The sequence below is a fragment of the Myxine glutinosa genome, chromosome 5 (assembly GCF_964187855.1).
Source record: "Myxine glutinosa chromosome 5, kmMyxGlut1.1, whole genome shotgun sequence".
Taxonomy (NCBI): Eukaryota; Metazoa; Chordata; class Myxini; order Myxiniformes; family Myxinidae; genus Myxine; species Myxine glutinosa.
The window spans coordinates 156,595,233-156,612,410 of record NC_136265.1 but is presented as its reverse complement, the minus strand read 5'-3'; the positions used below and the strand labels follow the sequence as shown (position 1 = coordinate 156,612,410).

General features: G+C 44.0%; 1 protein-coding gene across 4 annotated transcripts in view; it reads right to left on the bottom strand.

Annotated features, from left to right (window-relative positions):
* Positions 1–17,178, bottom strand: part of LOC137426898 (calpain-1 catalytic subunit) — a 230,641-nt gene that overhangs the window by 60,603 nt on the left and 152,860 nt on the right. For all 4 annotated transcript variants that reach the window (XR_013623595.1, XM_078778894.1, XM_078778896.1 and 1 more), the window contains exons 12-14: positions 3,284–3,495; positions 2,465–2,501; positions 2,247–2,312 (exon numbers count right to left, since the gene is read on the bottom strand). Coding sequence is in view for 3 of the 4 variants with exons in the window: in XM_078778894.1 (XP_078635020.1) it covers positions 2,247–2,312; positions 2,465–2,501; positions 3,284–3,495 (315 nt within the window). In the remaining variant the exon portion in view is untranslated. The remainder of the gene's footprint in view (positions 1–2,246; positions 2,313–2,464; positions 2,502–3,283; positions 3,496–17,178) is intronic.

Genomic DNA, 17,178 nt, shown 5'->3' with positions numbered 1-17,178 from the left:
AGTCCATCAGGATGGATTCTTCATGAGTAATGTTAATCTCAGAACATCACAGCAGGTTTCAGGGATCTGTTCCATCGTTGATCTGTAGCCATGCTTGGAGGCAACAACTTTGCTTAATTTTAATGTTGAGATTTCTAAGATGGGATTTCTCACAGAAAGATAGATGTTAAGCCAGAGAGTGAGGGGCATGGGGAGGGGGGAGGGATGGTGGCATGTTTCTTGTGGACTTTCTTGTGGACATTTCTCGTGCCACTTGTGGTGGCACGTTTCTTTCTCGTCTTCACGATGTTGAAACCAAAGCGTTCAGAATCATTGGAATCTCCCGCGAGGAAACTAACTCCAAGGGCCTTTCACTCACTCACCGCAGGCAGGTGGGTGGTCTTTCCGTCTTCTACCGACTCCTCTCTGGCCTTGCCCCCCAAGCTCTCTCTGGGCTCTGTCCCCCCAATATTCCTACAGGTCGCACAAGATGTGCCTGCAACCCTCTTATGGTTAAACTGCCAAAGTCTAGGCTCTCTGCTCACCTTCACTCTTTCATTCCCCTTTTCTCCCGCCTCTGGAACAAACTCCCCCACTCCCTTCAATCCCACTCCTCCCTCCAGGTCTTTAAAACAGCTGTTCACCACCATCTCTTATCTTCCCCCATCGAAAACCTTGATCTTTTCTACCCCCGGTAATTCACCCCAGAGTCCTTGCAGTGTTCATATGTTTTATTCCTCTCCCACCTCCCCCCCAAGTCCTCCCGATGTCCCTGCTCTCAAATGTTGTGTTTGTGTCCTTCCCCCTCTCTCCCCATCTGGTCTGCCGCTCCCCTTGTTTTTTGTGGTTTGTGTGTCGGTTTGTCTTTTTGTGTGATTAATGTTAGCTCTTTCACGAGCCTCGATCTTGTATACAAAAAAAAAAACAAAAAAAAAAAAAAACACTATCCTGACAAACTGCATCACTGAAATAAAATCCTGGCTTCAAATCAACTTCCTCAAACTTAACTATGATAAATCTGAAATAATCATCATTGGCCCAAAAACGCTCACCAAATCCACCCATAACTTTGCCCTCAACATCGACGGTTTCCCAGTATCCACCTCCCCTCACATCCGGAATCTTGGCATCATCTTTGACCAAACCCTCTCCTTCGACAAATACACTAAACAAATCACAAAGACAGCCTTCTTTCACCTGAAAAACATCGCCAGTCTCCGGCCATCCCTCTCCTCCATGTCTGCAGAAACCCTCATCCACGCCTTCATCACCTCCTGTCTGGACTACTGCAACAGCCTCCTCTTTGGTTCACCCTCAATAATTTAATCATCAATAAACTCCAATACATTCAGAACTCCGCTGCCCGTCTACTCACCCATTCCCGGACCCGTGACCACATCACCCCCGTCCTTTACAAGCTTCACTGGCTCCCCATCTCCCAGAGAATCCAGTACAAAATCCTCCTCTTGACCTACAAAGCCCTCCATAACCTGGCCCCATCCTACCTGGCTGACCTCCTCTCCAGACACACTCCCACCCGCAACCTCCGCTCTGCTGGTACCAACCTCCTGACCCCCCCCCCCCCTTCCGGACCAAATTTAGATCCTGGGGGGACAGGGCCTTCTCCATCGCTGCTCCCACCCTCTGGAACTCACTACCTCACACCATCAGAGACTCCTCCTCACTCACCACATTCAAAACATCACTCAAGACCCACCTGTTCAACACTGCATTCAACATTTAACCCACAGCATTTAACCCCTGACTATCTCTTCTCCTTCTCCTTCTCCTTCCTTTTGCTTTGATTATTTACCTGTTGATTTTTGTCTTTTTGCACTTGTTTTTTTGTACTCTGTCAAAGCGTCTTTGGGCTTCTTGAAAAGCGCTATATAAAATAAATGTATTATTATTATTATTATTAATGATAACATTGTCACAAAGAATACATTAATTAATACTCCCAATATTAACAACAATAATAAGACATCATTTGGCAATACCACAAACGAACGTATCACACCCGCCCTGGTCCAAGCACACCTTGGCTTGGTGAAAGACCAGCTAATGAAGAGAAGAAGCAGTACAGAAGGCAGGTATGCCACAAGGCAGTGAAGACCAATGCAAGTTTGGTGCAATGGAACAGTAAGCCCAGTAGTATCACTAAAAAGCAACAGTTTGACCGTACGTCCTACATTCCCAAGCAATGTTGCTTATTTTCATTTCATCACCAACATGTAGGCTTCAAGTTTTTGAAAAAAAGGCCTTACGGGTCCAGCGAGTTTCTCAAAGACAGCAATGAAGGAAGGATCGACATCATCATCATCTTTACAAGCCTGAAGAAGAAAAAAAATATGACAGATTAATTTAAACATGAACATCAAAGCAAGTAATTAAAAAAACAAACTCGATGTTGAAGGGAAATATGTTAACCACTGCCAAACGCAAAAGTCATCACGAAGAAATGAGCACTGGAACACAGCCTCACCTCTGGAGTTTTTATCTCAACTTCATCGTCCATCACCCTGAAACAAACAAAAAAAGAAATACATTCAGGCCTAGCAGGATATTCCAGGTACATTATAGGTCTTATCCGAGCCTCGACTTGGTATACAAAAAAATTGAAATACACATTCATCTCTGAGGTGTCTAGCATGGGTTTTGAATCCTGATCTGGCTGCAATCCGTCATCCTAGTCTTCCAGCTCTGGGGTCGTTGGTAGGCAACAAAAATCCCATGGTACCTTTCGTGAAGAGTGGGTGAGGGAATCGCCGACACCCTAAAATAATTCCTCCGACAGTCGAACAAGCACCGCCGGTTCCAAAAAGACCCGGGCCAGTACCAGCTGACCTCACAAGAATGTGGCAATGATTATGCCCAAAGAAGAAGAAAAAGATAACTCTTCTACATTCTTTAACTTTCCTTCCATGGGTTGTTACACAACTGTCTCGACCTGCAGTTATAGACCTTTTGAACTTCCCTGCATCTCAAACTAGTATAAGGCAGCATTTTTTTTTAAGTTTGGAAAATAAAAATGTCCCATCGTGTGAACTGCACTTTTACCGCTGAACTAATAATAACTAATGTACAGGCAACTGAACTAATACCGCTCCCTTTTTTATATATTTTGTTTGTCTGTTTGATTTGTTTGTGTGATAAATGTTAGCTCTTTCACGAGCCTCGATTCTGTATAGGAAAAAAAAAAAAAAAAAAAAAAAAAACTGGTAAATGTAGCAGCACATTATTGTCAAAATTTATATTCTCAAGCTATCTCAAAGTCACTAAGCCACCAGGTCATTTCCCTCACTGTGTGTGGTTGAGCTTTTCGGAGAAAACACGAACGACAAAGTCCGATTCCTGGTTTGGCTCGAACGTGGATGGCATGATGAGGTACTCGCCAGCTGGTAGCCGGAATCGCTGCGATACCTCACGAGTGTTGAGAAACACCTCGGACCGTGCTGTCGATGCGTGATAAGAGAAGAAGTCTTTTGTCAACTTCACTTGAGGTTGGCCCACAAACTGCAGCAAGTGGGGAAAACATAAAGCAGAAAATGGCTTAACAGGTTCGCACAGTGGGAACCAGCCAGGTGACATTATTCCCATCTTAGCTTTCATGATGTATAGGCAATTTCTGCTTACATTTAAATAACTATATTAAATAAATATGCCACGAGGTAGTGGAGACGGTAAAGTTTATATAAATAAATAATTCAACATGTTATGGAGTAGGCGAAGTAGTGTTATGTCGTGTAGTGTTATGTTGTGTTATGGAGTTATGGTGTTAAGTTATGGAGTAGTGTTATAACAAAAAGTGTTATGGAGTTACAACCTTTACTTGTCAGGGCTACCTACATAACACCTTGAAGTAAAAGGCATAAAAATAAATAAATAATTCAAAGTCGTGTATTGGTAATGTGTATATAAATAGATAGTTCCTGAAAGCATATACAATCCTGTGCTATTCTCTCCTGTAAAAACAATTTTAAGAGTTCCCAAAATTCCAAATTGGCTCTGAACCTAATATCAAAAGAGTAATGTTGTTAGATTTCAGGAAGACAAACTTTGCGCATATGAGAAAGCTGGATGCTGTAAATTGGGAGGAACTAATAAGAGGTCAATCAGCAACAGAGAAATGGGTAACCTTCAAGGAAGATGTGCAATGTATGCAGTAAGTATATTCCAATGAGGTGCAAAACCAGAGGCAGAAACAGACGAGGGTATTGTTGTTATACAGCCCCAGACAGTTCTCTCAAATAGGCCTGCCTTATACGGAGACAGTCGAGCGATCTCCAAGGATTGACCCAGAGATCCCCACAATCAAGATGGTATACCACCACCTTTGTGAAGCCAGGGCCATATATATGAGAGAGAGAGACAGAGAGAGAGAGACAGAGAGAGAGAGAGAGAGAGAGAGAGAGAGAGAGAGAGAGAGAGAATTGAATTTGCAACACCATTTATTTCACAAAAAACACACCAGGTCAAGTTACATTTTTACAGGAGAGAAAAAATAAAATAAAAAACAACAGTTCTTAATGTTAAAAAGAAAAGTACAAATTCGATTCATTTACAACACATAATGCTTCATTAATACACCATTTGCACTCAAAGAGTTTGACATTTTCATTCGCCACATAATAATCAAACTCTAACCTTATTCTTGCAGACACCAGCCCTTTAAACATAGGAACAACATCAAACCCATGGCCATTATCAATTTTAATTTTCCTTGATTTATATATTGAATATTTTGCTACAGCAACTAAGAAGTTTAGGAGAACACCAGAGTCCTTGCAGGAGGGTCTGAAAGATACACCAAAAATAAAAGAGTGTGAAGTAAAAGGAAAAGACAACTGCTCAAAAAGGTGTGTGAGCATCAAGAAAAGAGGTATTAGTCTTTCGCATTTCACATAGGCATGAAAGAGATCCTCCTTCTGTACACAGAAGGGGCATGCTACTGGCATTGAGCTGTCAAGGTGATGAACAAAGGTGTTCGTAGGGAGAGCCCAATGTGCTAGTCTCCACTGGATATCTGCGAGGAACCCGTAAATAGGTAGTTTGTACATATTAGGCCACAGTGGCATGGCAGGAGACCCTGGCCCTAACCTTTCTGACCACAAGGCCACTCGCGCCACTCCGGAGAAGGGTGATGCTTGGTTTTCTCGAAGGAGCTTGTGAATACCCGCCTTTTTTACCAAATGAAAAGGAGATACAAGTTCACCATTTGACTGGAGAGCTGGGAGCACCTTAATTTCAGGGAAAGACAGCCGAAAATCCTCGACATTGTTTATACCTTCCCAGCCAATATTTAACTCCTTAAACTTCCTCTTGACGATGCGTATAATTTGGCTGACAATACGCACGGATCTTAAACCAAGAATGGCCGCCACCCTGCCAGCAGACATCTATTTTGTCCCAGATGTATCCCTCAGGTCACAAACTTTGCCAATTCCTCCTTGAGTAAATTTCCTAATCAAAGTCGGACTATGAGGAATGCATGGAAAAAAACCGTTATAGAAAATAGGCTCTTGGATAAACATCCGGCAATTATAAGCCTCAAGGCAACGATGAACCCCAAAACCTTTCCAAACTCTCAGCAAACCCTGATAAAAGATTGGGATTGAAACTAAGCTGACACGGTCAAGGTTCACCAGGAACAAGTGCCCATCATAACACAGGCCTCCCGCTTGTTGCAACAAGCAAAACGCAAATGAGCGCCAGGGCAGCTCTTCAGCATACAACAGACGTTGCACAGACTGTAGGCGAAAAGCCATAAGCCGGGTGGACACATCCACAATTCCATGTCCACCCTCCTTCCGAGGATGGTACAGTATTTGCGGTCGAAGCCAGTGGTATCCATTCCAAAAGAAATTGACCAAGACCCGCTGGATGGCTGGTATCAACTCCTTGGGTGGCTGCAAGGCAATTAGTTTATGCCATAATCTTGCTGCTATCAAGTTATATATAACAAGAGTGCGGCCTTTGTAAGAAAGAGATCGCAGCAGTCCTTCCCATCGTTTCAACCGGTGTGTAATTTGTTCAATCATTCCTTCCCAGTTCTTCATTTCTACTTCCTGGTTGCCGAGATAGACACCAAGATATTTGACCCCATCTGTTTTCCACTCTAAATTATGTGGGAGTGACGGTGGCAGTGTTAAAGAAAGGTTATCTGAACCGCACCATAAGGCTACACTCTTGCCCCAATTTACTTTGGCAGAAGAGGCCACAGAGTAGTCTTTAAGGCAACGCTGCACCGCAGCAACACTACTTGGGCCTTTAATCAGAACACATACATCATCAGCATAAGCTGTGACCACAAATCTTGAACTAAAAACGGCTCCCACATCCTGAGTTATTCGCTGCCTGATGGATGCTAAGAGTGGTTCAAGGGCAATTATATACAGAAGTCCAGAAAGGGGACAACCTTGACGGATACCCCGTCGGAAAGGAAAAGGGGGACATAAACTATTGTTTACTTTCATCATGCAGAAGGTGTTAGTGTATAACAGCTTAACATAGGAAATGAAAGTTTCGCCAAAACCAATCCGCTCCAGAACAGAAAACAAATATGTATGATCAACACGATCAAAAGCCTTTGTTTGGTCAAGAAACAACAACCCAAAACTGGCACGCAAGTACTTATTACAAGAAATAATATCCCTTATCAAAAAAATAGTCATAAATTGACCTTCCTGGTACACAGTAGGTCTGGTCAGGGTGCACAATAGAGCTGATCACAGTTCCCAAACGGTTTGCTAAAGCCTTTGACAAAAGCTTGTAATCCGCACACAGCAATGAGACAGGCCGCCAGTTCTCGACTAGTTGAGTGTCCCCAGCCTTTGGCAACAGGCACATGACTGCTCTTCTGCAGGACAGGGGAAGCTCTCCAACATGAAGGCATTCATCAAATACGTCAAGCAGGTCAGGTCCCACAAGTTTCCAAAAAGTCTTATAGAACTCTCCAGACAAACCATCAATCACAGAGGCTTTACCATCGTTCAAGCTCCGCATAGCAGTTTCAAGTTCAGCAGCCGAAACTGACATGTTCAATGTGCGTTGCTGGTCCTCCTCAAGTCTTGGAAGCCCAGTAGTCAGCTCCTGCAAGATCTCATTACTTATGCTCTGGGGGGAGTACAAGTTTGTATAAAAACCCTTCAAAACAGACTTAATCTCCTGTTGGGAGGTCACTATTGACCCATTAGCAGCACGTAGCCCGTGAATCTGTTGAGCTTTTTTGACAGAGTTCTCCAAGCTAAAGAAGTCCTTATTTGGCATATCCAAAGTCAAGTAACTCATCCTCATACGCACCAAGGTACCCATTGCCCGCTGCCTCACCATTTCGGTCAGTAACGACCTTTTTGTCCATAGTAACTGATCATATCCCAAATCTTTCCCAGCCCCATTACGATTCTGTTCCAATTCTGCAATTTCAGCCTTTAATGAGTCAACTGAGAGACTTTGCATTTTAGTAGTAAACAGACTATACTGTTGACAAAACGTTTTAACTTGACACTTTGCAAGGTCCCACCATATGCGAAGGTTGGCATGCTCAAGCTTAGAGGACCGGATTTTCCCCCACACTGTTCGGAATGCATCTTCAAATTTCTTATCACTTAACAACCGAGTATTGAGTGACCAGTACGCGCTACCTCCTGATGTCAGGGGTAATTTAAAGGACATTGCCACTAAATTATGATCTGAAAACCCTGTTGGGAGTATTTGGGTAGTGGATACCACATCCAGCATTGGCTTATTGATATAGATCCTGTCCAGCCTTGCCCTTGATATGACGCCATCATGACATCTGCACCATGTGTAGGCCCGTGAAGTTGGATGCTGCAACCTCCACACATCCTCAAAACAATAGTTCTTGATGAGGCTCGCTAACACCTTTGCAGAAGCGCCGTGGGGTTCATGTCCATTCCTGTCAACTGAAGGATCAATTGTACAGTTAAAGTCCCCTGCGATACAGGTGAGAGCAGCTGGATCCAGTCCCTCTACAAAGTCCCGCAATGTGGAAAAGAATGTTCTTCTTTCTATAGGTTCACTTGGTGCATACACATTTACTATAATAAGCTTTTGTGTATTGCAGTAGAACTCCACCGCTATCAAATGTGCCTTATGGACCTCCCTATAAATAACACTCTGAGTGGGAAGCCTGGGACTTAAGGCGATGGCAACACCCGCCTTGGGTGTGGAAACCCCACTCAGCCACCATTGCCCTTTAAAAAGTTTACACCATTCAGCTGCCAAATTGTTTGTGGCATGGGTCTCTTGCAATAGAATGACATCTGCTTTTACCCTCTCCATTGCCTGGATTGCTTGAATTTTTCGTAAGCGGGCACATCCCCCATTGATGTTCAGGGAGGCAATATGTATTTCTCGCGTTGTCATTCTAAGGTGGTAGCTCACCGTCCGCCTGCAATTCCTTATTCACCTTTGTTACTGCTTTACGAAGACGTTGAAATTGAGGCTCCGAGAGCATGGGGTCATTTTTCTGTAAAAGAGGTTTCAAAACCTTAATGAAAGCTTGAACATCAGGGAAATGATCTCTAATTACAACATGACGTTGTCTAAACGTTTCGTTTAAGAAATCAATGACCTTCCCTTTTGTCACCTCTGCTTGCCTCACCTGCTCCTTCTGAGACTCACTCAGGGCAGCAAGACTGCATCCTTCCTCATCAGCCTCGACCCCACTCTCACCCAGTGGTGTGTCAGGTACTGGCACCTCATCTGTGTCATTGTCACCATGGTATTTTTGTTGCGTCTGCATGGCACCAACTACCCCATCGTTGTTGTCTGCCACCGACTTATCAATCTCTTTCTCATCATCTTCCGTTGAGATGAGGGTCCTTAACTGCTCGTCGCATGGTGCAGGGTGTCCACCATCACACACGGTGACACGCTCGGTAATGCTTCGATTCTCTTCATCCTGTGAAATGGGCAGATTCCCATCTCTACCTATTGCATTACCATTTTGCTCATGGTCATCAGGTTGGTCTGTATTTCCATCTGCCTGCACGAGAACCATTTTGTTTCCTTTTCCTCCATTCTCATCGCTCGCAAGAGAGCGTTTCAAGTTTCTCCTCGACTCGGTCTCCATCAGCTTCACCTCCTCGAAGTCCCTGTGTTCTTGAGGTTGCAGCCTCTCCTCCACATATGGTTGCTCCACTACCGTATGGGCTTCTCCACCAGCACCACTGTCACCCGCACCCTCGTATTCCGGTGTTGACCTTTTTTCGACACCTGGCTCATCTACAGGGTCGTTCAAGTCATTTACAGGGGGAGGGGGGGGGGGGCTGCCCCAGCTGCAGTGGCATAACTCTTCCTCACATCAGGACAATACTGCCGAGTGTGTCCGTATGCCCCACATGTATAGCAAATCAAGGTCTCAGTAGCTGCAAAGATCCGGTAATCATGATCTCCTATTTGAAAATTTATAGATATGTTCACCTGTTTTGCCTCATCCTTTAGTACGACGAAACAAAAACGTCTAAACGACTCTACATGCTTCAGCCTTCCGTTCCTGGTTCGCAGGGGGACCGTGATAATTCGTGAGACGACAGTCCCATGCTCCCCTAATTTACGTAGGATTTCTTCATTCCTCAGAAAGGGCGGAACGTTACTTAAAATAACTTTAACCGCCGGCGTGTCCATGGACGATACCGGAACAAATTGGTCGTTCCCCAACGTTAACCCGTTTTGCACCACGATGTCTGCAAGGCTAACTTGTGACACGAAAACCACCACTTTGTGGTTCATTCGAGACGCAGCACGAATGTTATTTACCCCGATCAAATCCCCGATTGCAAGTAGAACATCGTCCATTTGCACATCTTCCGGCGGAACAAGGCACAGCCCGTGCTTACGCGATAACACCTCATCACTAACACGATCAGCAGTCCTTTGACTATTCCTATTAGCCATTTATCGGCAATAAACTAAACAAACTAAACAGTAACAATGCAATAAACTAACCAAACAAATCAAAATTAGTTAAATAAGTAAATAAATAATCGGCACGATATAACCAACCCACGTTATAAATTAAGACAGGTGGCTAACCGTTACCGTGCTGTCTCTCTCTCCCTCTCTTGTCTCAAGAGCAGAAGGGAAACACGGAGAAAACTTCACAAACTCGTACAAGGGCACAAATGGAGTGAAAGGAGGATAGGAAAGACCATCAACACAGCACCGTACTCACAACTCAACACCCACAGCCGCCATGATTATCACACCCACGCACGACTCACAACCATCCAGAAAGGGGGCGTGAGAGAGAGAGAGAGAGAGAGAGAGAGAGAGAGAGAGAGAGAGAGAGAGAGAGAGACAGAGACAGAGACAGAGACAGACACAGACACAGAGAGAGACAGAGAGAGAGAGACAGAGAGAGAGAGAGACAGAGAGAGAGAGACAGAGAGAGAGAGACAGAGAGAGAGAGAGAGACAGAGAGAGAGAGACAGAGAGAGAGAGACAGAGAGAGAGAGACAGAGAGAGAGAGACAGAGAGAGAGAGACAGAGAGAGAGACAGAGACAGAGAGAGAGAGAGAGAGAGAGAGAGAGACAGTGAGAGAGAGAGAGAGAGAGAGAGAGAGAGAGAGAGACAGAGAGAGACAGAGACAGAGAGAGAGACAGAGAGAGAGACAGAGAGAGAGAGAGAGAGAGACAGAGAGAGGGAGAGAGAGAGAGAGAGAGAGAGAGAGAGAGAGAGAGAGAGAGAGAGACAAAGAGACTTTTGACTTTTTAGACTTTTTATTACAAAAATATAAAAATACAAGCCAGTCGGTGAAGATACTATTCAATACAGGCACAATAATCAAAAATACAGAAAAGAAAAAGAGATAATGACAGGAAATCAAAACAGTACAATGAACTAGAAAAGAAAAACAACAACAGAAAAACCGACCACACACTGATTCAATCCCAACAAACCTACAAATATATCAATAATTCATTCTCCTGCACCATGCAGATCCCATCAAAACACCAGATGTTCATAAACTCATCAATACATTTCTTTCTTCCAGAATCACAAAATTCAAGTTTGAGTCTTGCAGATGTCAAGGCATTAAAAAAGAACAAGACATCACATTGCCCAATCGGCTTTCCTTTCAGTTTTTCCTTCCTCGATAAATAAATTGCCATTTTCGCCGTGGCCACTAAAAACAAAAACAACATATGTACATGTTCTTTCATATCATTGAAACCAAAAATAAATGATCACAGAGAAAAAGTGATCTTCATTTTTCCAGCCATGTAGTTCAGCCATTGAAATAAAGGCACAAGCCTTGCACAATCAACGTACGCATGGAACACATCCTCTGTGTAAACACAGAACGGGCAACACGTAGATATGGGCGCGAAATGACTCACTAATTTATTAGATGGAATGATCGAGTGTATCATTCGCCACTGGAGATCACCTGTCCTTTTGCTTACCAGCTTACTGTATACTGATTCCCATGCAGGTTCAGATGGGAGTCCTTCCGGCATTAGCCCTTTCCACCTGGCCACTCCATTTAACGGTGAGTTCCCAAGCAGAACTGCAGTGCATAACCGATACAGGTCTTTACTACTGCATTTCTGAAAAATGTTTTGTCCCTCACTAATTGGGGGCAAGTCTCCGTGACTAGGCTGTACCAATAAACCAGGAAAATGCCAGTCATTGGATGTCACCAAAACTTCCTGGGTCCATCTTAGTCCAAGTTGGAAGCTTTTCTTTACTATTCCCTTTAGTATTCTTCCGATTATTCTGTTTGACCATATTCCAGTCATATCGGCTATCTCTTGCATCGTCTTCCACCCCCAACCAGAATCATGGCGGAGGTCCAACACTTTGATTATGCCCGCTGTAATAAAGTGTTGATAAAAGTCTCGGCTTCTTGGAATTGCAGGAAACAGTAGGTTGTAAAAAAGGGGTTCTTCCACAAACATGCTTGTAGCATAGGTTTCTTGCTGGCGACTAGTCGAAAGGCTTTGCCAGGCATTCAGAAGGCTCTGATAGAATGATGGTAGATGAGATGTGTCGACATGTTGGAGTTGGACTAAGAAAAGTTCAAGGCCATATCCGAGCCCGCTTGCTTTTCGCAGCACGTGATAGGCCACAAGTCGGCTTGGCAGTCGTTCCTTGTACAGCAACTGCTGTATGGTACACAGCCGAAAAGCCATGATACGACTTTTTATGTCGATCAATCCCTGGCCACCTTCAGACAAGGGGCTACATATGACATTTGGTAGTAACCAATGGTGACCACTCCAAAAAAAATCCACGAGTAGCCTCTGCACTGCCTTTAGTAGTGCCTCTGGCGGCTGAAGGCAGATAAACCTATGCCACAGGGAAGAAGCCACCAAATTATTCACCACTAGAACCCTGCCTTTGTAGGAAAGGTGGGGCAGAGCTCGTTTCCACAGTCCCAGTCTTTTTTTGACATGCTCAACAATCCCGTCCCAATTTTTGAGGACATAATGTGGAGATCCCAGGAAAACCCCAAGGTATTTGACTCCGTCTTCCACCCATTTTAACTTTGTTGGTAGATGCACAGGTGGTACCAGCACTCTTCCAGGTGGAATGTTCTTGAGACAGGGAATCCATAAGGCCTTACTCTTGTCCCAGTTACACTTCAAAGAAGAAGCGAGGCAAAAAAGATTTAAACATTCAACAAGTGCTGGGATATCACTCTCCTTCTTAACAACCACACAGACATCATCTGCATAAGCCGATACAACTACTGAAGGACTCCCAGGGGATACAGTCACTCCTGAAATATTTTTCCTAAATAAAATTAGGAGTGATTCCATTACCAAGGAAAATAATAACCCAGAAACCGGGCATCCTTGTCTCACCCCTCTTTGAACCTGTACCGGAGAGCTGAGTTCGTTATTTATTTTAAATAAACTAAATATATTGTTGTACAACAAAGTCACGTAGGCCCTAAAATTGACACCAAAGCCACATGCTTCTAGCACCCGATACAAAAAAACATGATCCACACTGTCAAAAGCCCTTTCCAAATCCAGGAATATTATCCCAAAATCTTTTTCCAAGCAATCACATTCCATTAAATCTCTAACCAAAAAAATATTATCAGAAATAGATCTGTTTGGGATGCAGTAACTCTGATCATGGTGGACTAGATCACCGATTACCATCTTCAACCGACTGGCCAACACTTTTGACAATATTTTATAGTCTGTACATAATAACGAGACCGGCCGCCAATTCTTTATCTGTCGTAGATCCCCAGTCTTTGGAATCAGCGACACCACTGCTCTTCTGAAGCTTAGTGGGAGTTCTCCAAGCACCAAGGATGATTCCAGGACATTCAATAATTCAGGGCCCAAAAGGTCCCAAAAAGCCAAGAAAAATTCTGCCGGTAGGCCGTCAATCCCAGGAGCTTTCCCCGAGTCCATTTCACTTAGGGCCTGCGTTAGCTCAGGCAAAGTAATTGGTGAATCCAGGCCCAGGCACTGAGGCTCAGTTAGGGATGAAAGGTGAGAAGTTAAAAATTCCATGGTTTGCTCACAAACATTTTGTTTTCCATAGACTTTTGAAAAAAACTCTCTAATGCACAACCTTACATCTCCAGGGTTGGCAACCATGTTTCCCCTAAAGTCTTGTACAGAGAAAAGGGTTTTGGGTGACTCATTTACAAAATCCATTTGGAAGAAAGATTTACTCGGGGTGTCTGATACCTTTAAATTGTTTATTCTTAATCTAATTAACAGGCCTGCTGCTTTCTCCTGAATCAGCTCTCTCAGTTGAGCCTTCTTTTCAACCAATAACCTGTGGTCTCTTCTGATATTATCTTTAGCCAGTTTACACTCTAACCGTATAATATCAGCTTCTAAACAAGCCATTGTTATATTTTTTACGTCAGTATCATTTGAAACAAACTGCTGACAAAACACTCTAATCTGAGCTTTTGTGTTATCCCACCATAATGCTAAAGAAGAGAAAGAGGGCTTTCTTGAAAGTTGGATGACCCAAAAAGCACGGAAGGCGTCTTTAAACAAAGCATCTTCGAGAAGACTGGTATTGAATTTCCAGTATGCACTTTTGCGTAAGGGTTGAGGGAAAAAGAGGCCCATGGTAACTAAATGATGATCAGAAAACAAAGATGGAAAATGATTTGGAGAGATAACCGCATTCCTGAACTGTGAGTTTATGTACCAACGGTCAAGTCTAGCGAAAGTCATTCTCCCATTGGCACATCGTCCCCAAGTATACTCAGATTTGTTGGGGGTAATGCAGTCTCCATGCATCTAGCACACCCACTGCCGAAAAATAATTTAACAAATCAGTACTACCTTCGGGATGAGGTTCTGCTGTATTTCGGTCTATACTGGGTTTAAAGGTGCAATTAAAGTCACCCCCCATGCAAATACAATTATTGAGATCTATCGACTGCATGTGTCGAATTAAAGATGAAAAGAAAGCTCTTCGGTCCACACTCTCACTTGGTGCATAAACGTTGAATAGTGTAAACCGAAAATTATTAATGACCAGTTCCAATGAAATAAACCGGCCTTTAATCACCTCCTGGAAGAGGCATGACTCAGGTACTAGGCCTGGTCTGAGTAAAAAGGCTACACCAGCAGAAGAAGAAGACATGTTACTAAAAAAACATTGTCCTTTAAAGAGGCGACACCAGTCGTACTCCCCATTTTGAATTATATGGGTTTCCTGGAGTAAGAGTACATCAATTTTCTTGCGCTCAAATAAACTTTTCACCTGAACCTGGCGGTTTTGGCTTGCACCTCCGCCATTCATATTTAAGGTTCCAAAGGTGATTTTTTTCATGGATTATCAAAAGGCGTGAGCGGTTGTTGGGAAATCTCGCTCCCTGCTTTTGTAACAGCCTTTCTAAGCCGATGAAACAGCGACCTTGTTAAATGAAATTCATCCGGCCTCCTAATTATGTCCTTTGCAGCCTGGATGAATGAAATTAAATCAGGAAAATGATCTTTTACAATCACATTTCGGTGTCATTCAGAAAAAAAATAATGAGTTGAGGGGCTATGGATGACTGATCTGATGAAGATTGAGACAACTCAGTCATCTCAACTTCATCCTCTGAATCTGACAAATCAGAAACAGCTCCGCCCGGGTCACATATATCAGTCTGCCCAGTCCCCATTTTGATGCCAGCCAAGTCCGAAGATTTGCTGGAATGTTCTATGGTAGAGTCATCCTCACTCTGGTACCCGGGACATTCAGCAGGAGCTGAAATCTCGGCTTCACCCTCCTGCAGGGAGATGTTCACTGGCTCAGTTGACGAACCAGTGTCATGATTTAGATCTTGCAGGGGTAAAGAGGAGCTTGGGGCTGAGACATTCCCAATCCGCTCGGTCTCAGCAGGTAGTGAAGGTGGCGGCTCACTAATGGGCTCACCATCATCTTTACTCTCACCATCTACTTTTTCTCCCAGGTTTTCGGTGCTGCCCGATAATGTTTCAGAATTAATTAATTCATGTTCCTTCTCCCTGGTGTCAACACAGCTTGTGGACACCTGAGAAAGACGTTCCAGGGCGTCTGCACCCACACTGTCTTTATCCAACACTACCTTTTTCAAAGTAATGTTGGAGTTACAAGCACCAGGTGCTCTTCGTTTCTTTGTCACCACAATGGGATTTTCTTCCATCTCCTCACTGCACGTAGCATCTGCCACCACAGGTGGGTTATCTGGGGTTATTTCATTTTTTACCGAATCAGCGGTGTTGTCGTTTACACTAAGACGAACAGGAGTATTATCCCTACTCCTCGAGTGCGAGGGAGCGTCGGTAGGAACCGTTCGGGTATTTCGGTTTACATTGTTTCGTACGTTAGAGACCGGGGTGTTATCTCTTTTACAATCAGCGTCACTATGACCTGCTTCACCACACCTTACACACGATACCTTCGGACAAAACCTTTTCACATGGCCAAAAGCTCCGCACTGAAAACATGTTAATGAGGCCGATGACGCATACATCTGGTACTCATGGTTGTTCACCTTTACCTTGAACGTGATGTTTAACCCCGTGTCATCGCCTCGATCCGGAAGCACCATATACACCTGCCGTCTGAAGCTCATCACGTGTTTAACACGTTCATCCTGAGACCGGGGCGGAATCATTGTGATTTTTGACACAGCTGTTCCGTATCGGGACAAAACGGACATCAGCTGGTTGCAGGTTATAAATGGGGGTACGTTAGATATGACGACCCTCATCGACGGAGTGTCCATAGGCGACGCCAAGACAAAGAGACCTGTCTCTGTGGTTAAACCCGCACTTACAACATCGTGAACGAATTTTTCATCAGACACAAATACAACAACTTTTTGATTCATTCTCGACGCTGCTCGTACATTTTCACAACCGATTATTTTCCCCACCGACAAAACAATGTCCTCAGTGGAAGTTCCTTCGGGTGGAACACACACAAATGCATGCTTCCTTGTTAAGTTGTCGAACGCCTCTAACCGAGAGCGTGTATTCGCCATCCCAGCGAATTAACACCCCCCCCCCCCCCCCCCCCCCACTTGTCCGAACCGGACAAGTAGGTACCAAAACGAAATAAATCAAACTAGAATAAATAATAAACGTGCATTATAAGCACAAAAAGGCTTACAAAGCGTCGTCGAAGCCGGTAGGCCGCACCCAAAATGGGTCCGCTCTCAAACCTCTCTCTCTTGAAGACAAAGGTATAGGAAGGATGAAAACAAAATGCCAAAGTACACAGGATGGAAAGGAGAGGGAGGGGGGGGGGGCAAGGGAAGGGCAGGAGAGGAGGAAAACTCACAAAGAACTCACTACAACACAGAGCAGTTGCTCACAGCCGCCATGACGCTACACCCAACGCACCGACGGCCGATAGGTGGCGACAGAGAGAGAGAGAGAGAGAGAGACAAAGAGAGAGAGAGAGAGAGAGACAAAGAGAGAGAGAGAGGCAAAGAGAGAGAGACAAAGAGAGAGAGACAGAGAGAGAGAGAGAGAGAGAGAGACAGAGAGAGACAGAGAGGGAGAGAGAGACAGAGAGAGACAGAGAGGGAGAGAGAGACAGAGAGAGAGAGACTTGACTTGACTTTTAAGGTCTTTTATTACAAAAGTATAAAAAAGCACAACAAACCAAGTAATTCAATAGCAGTCAACAAAATAATTAAATCAAGGAATTGAAAAACATGACATTAATTATAATTAGAGCAGCAAAAAAAGTTCATCTCC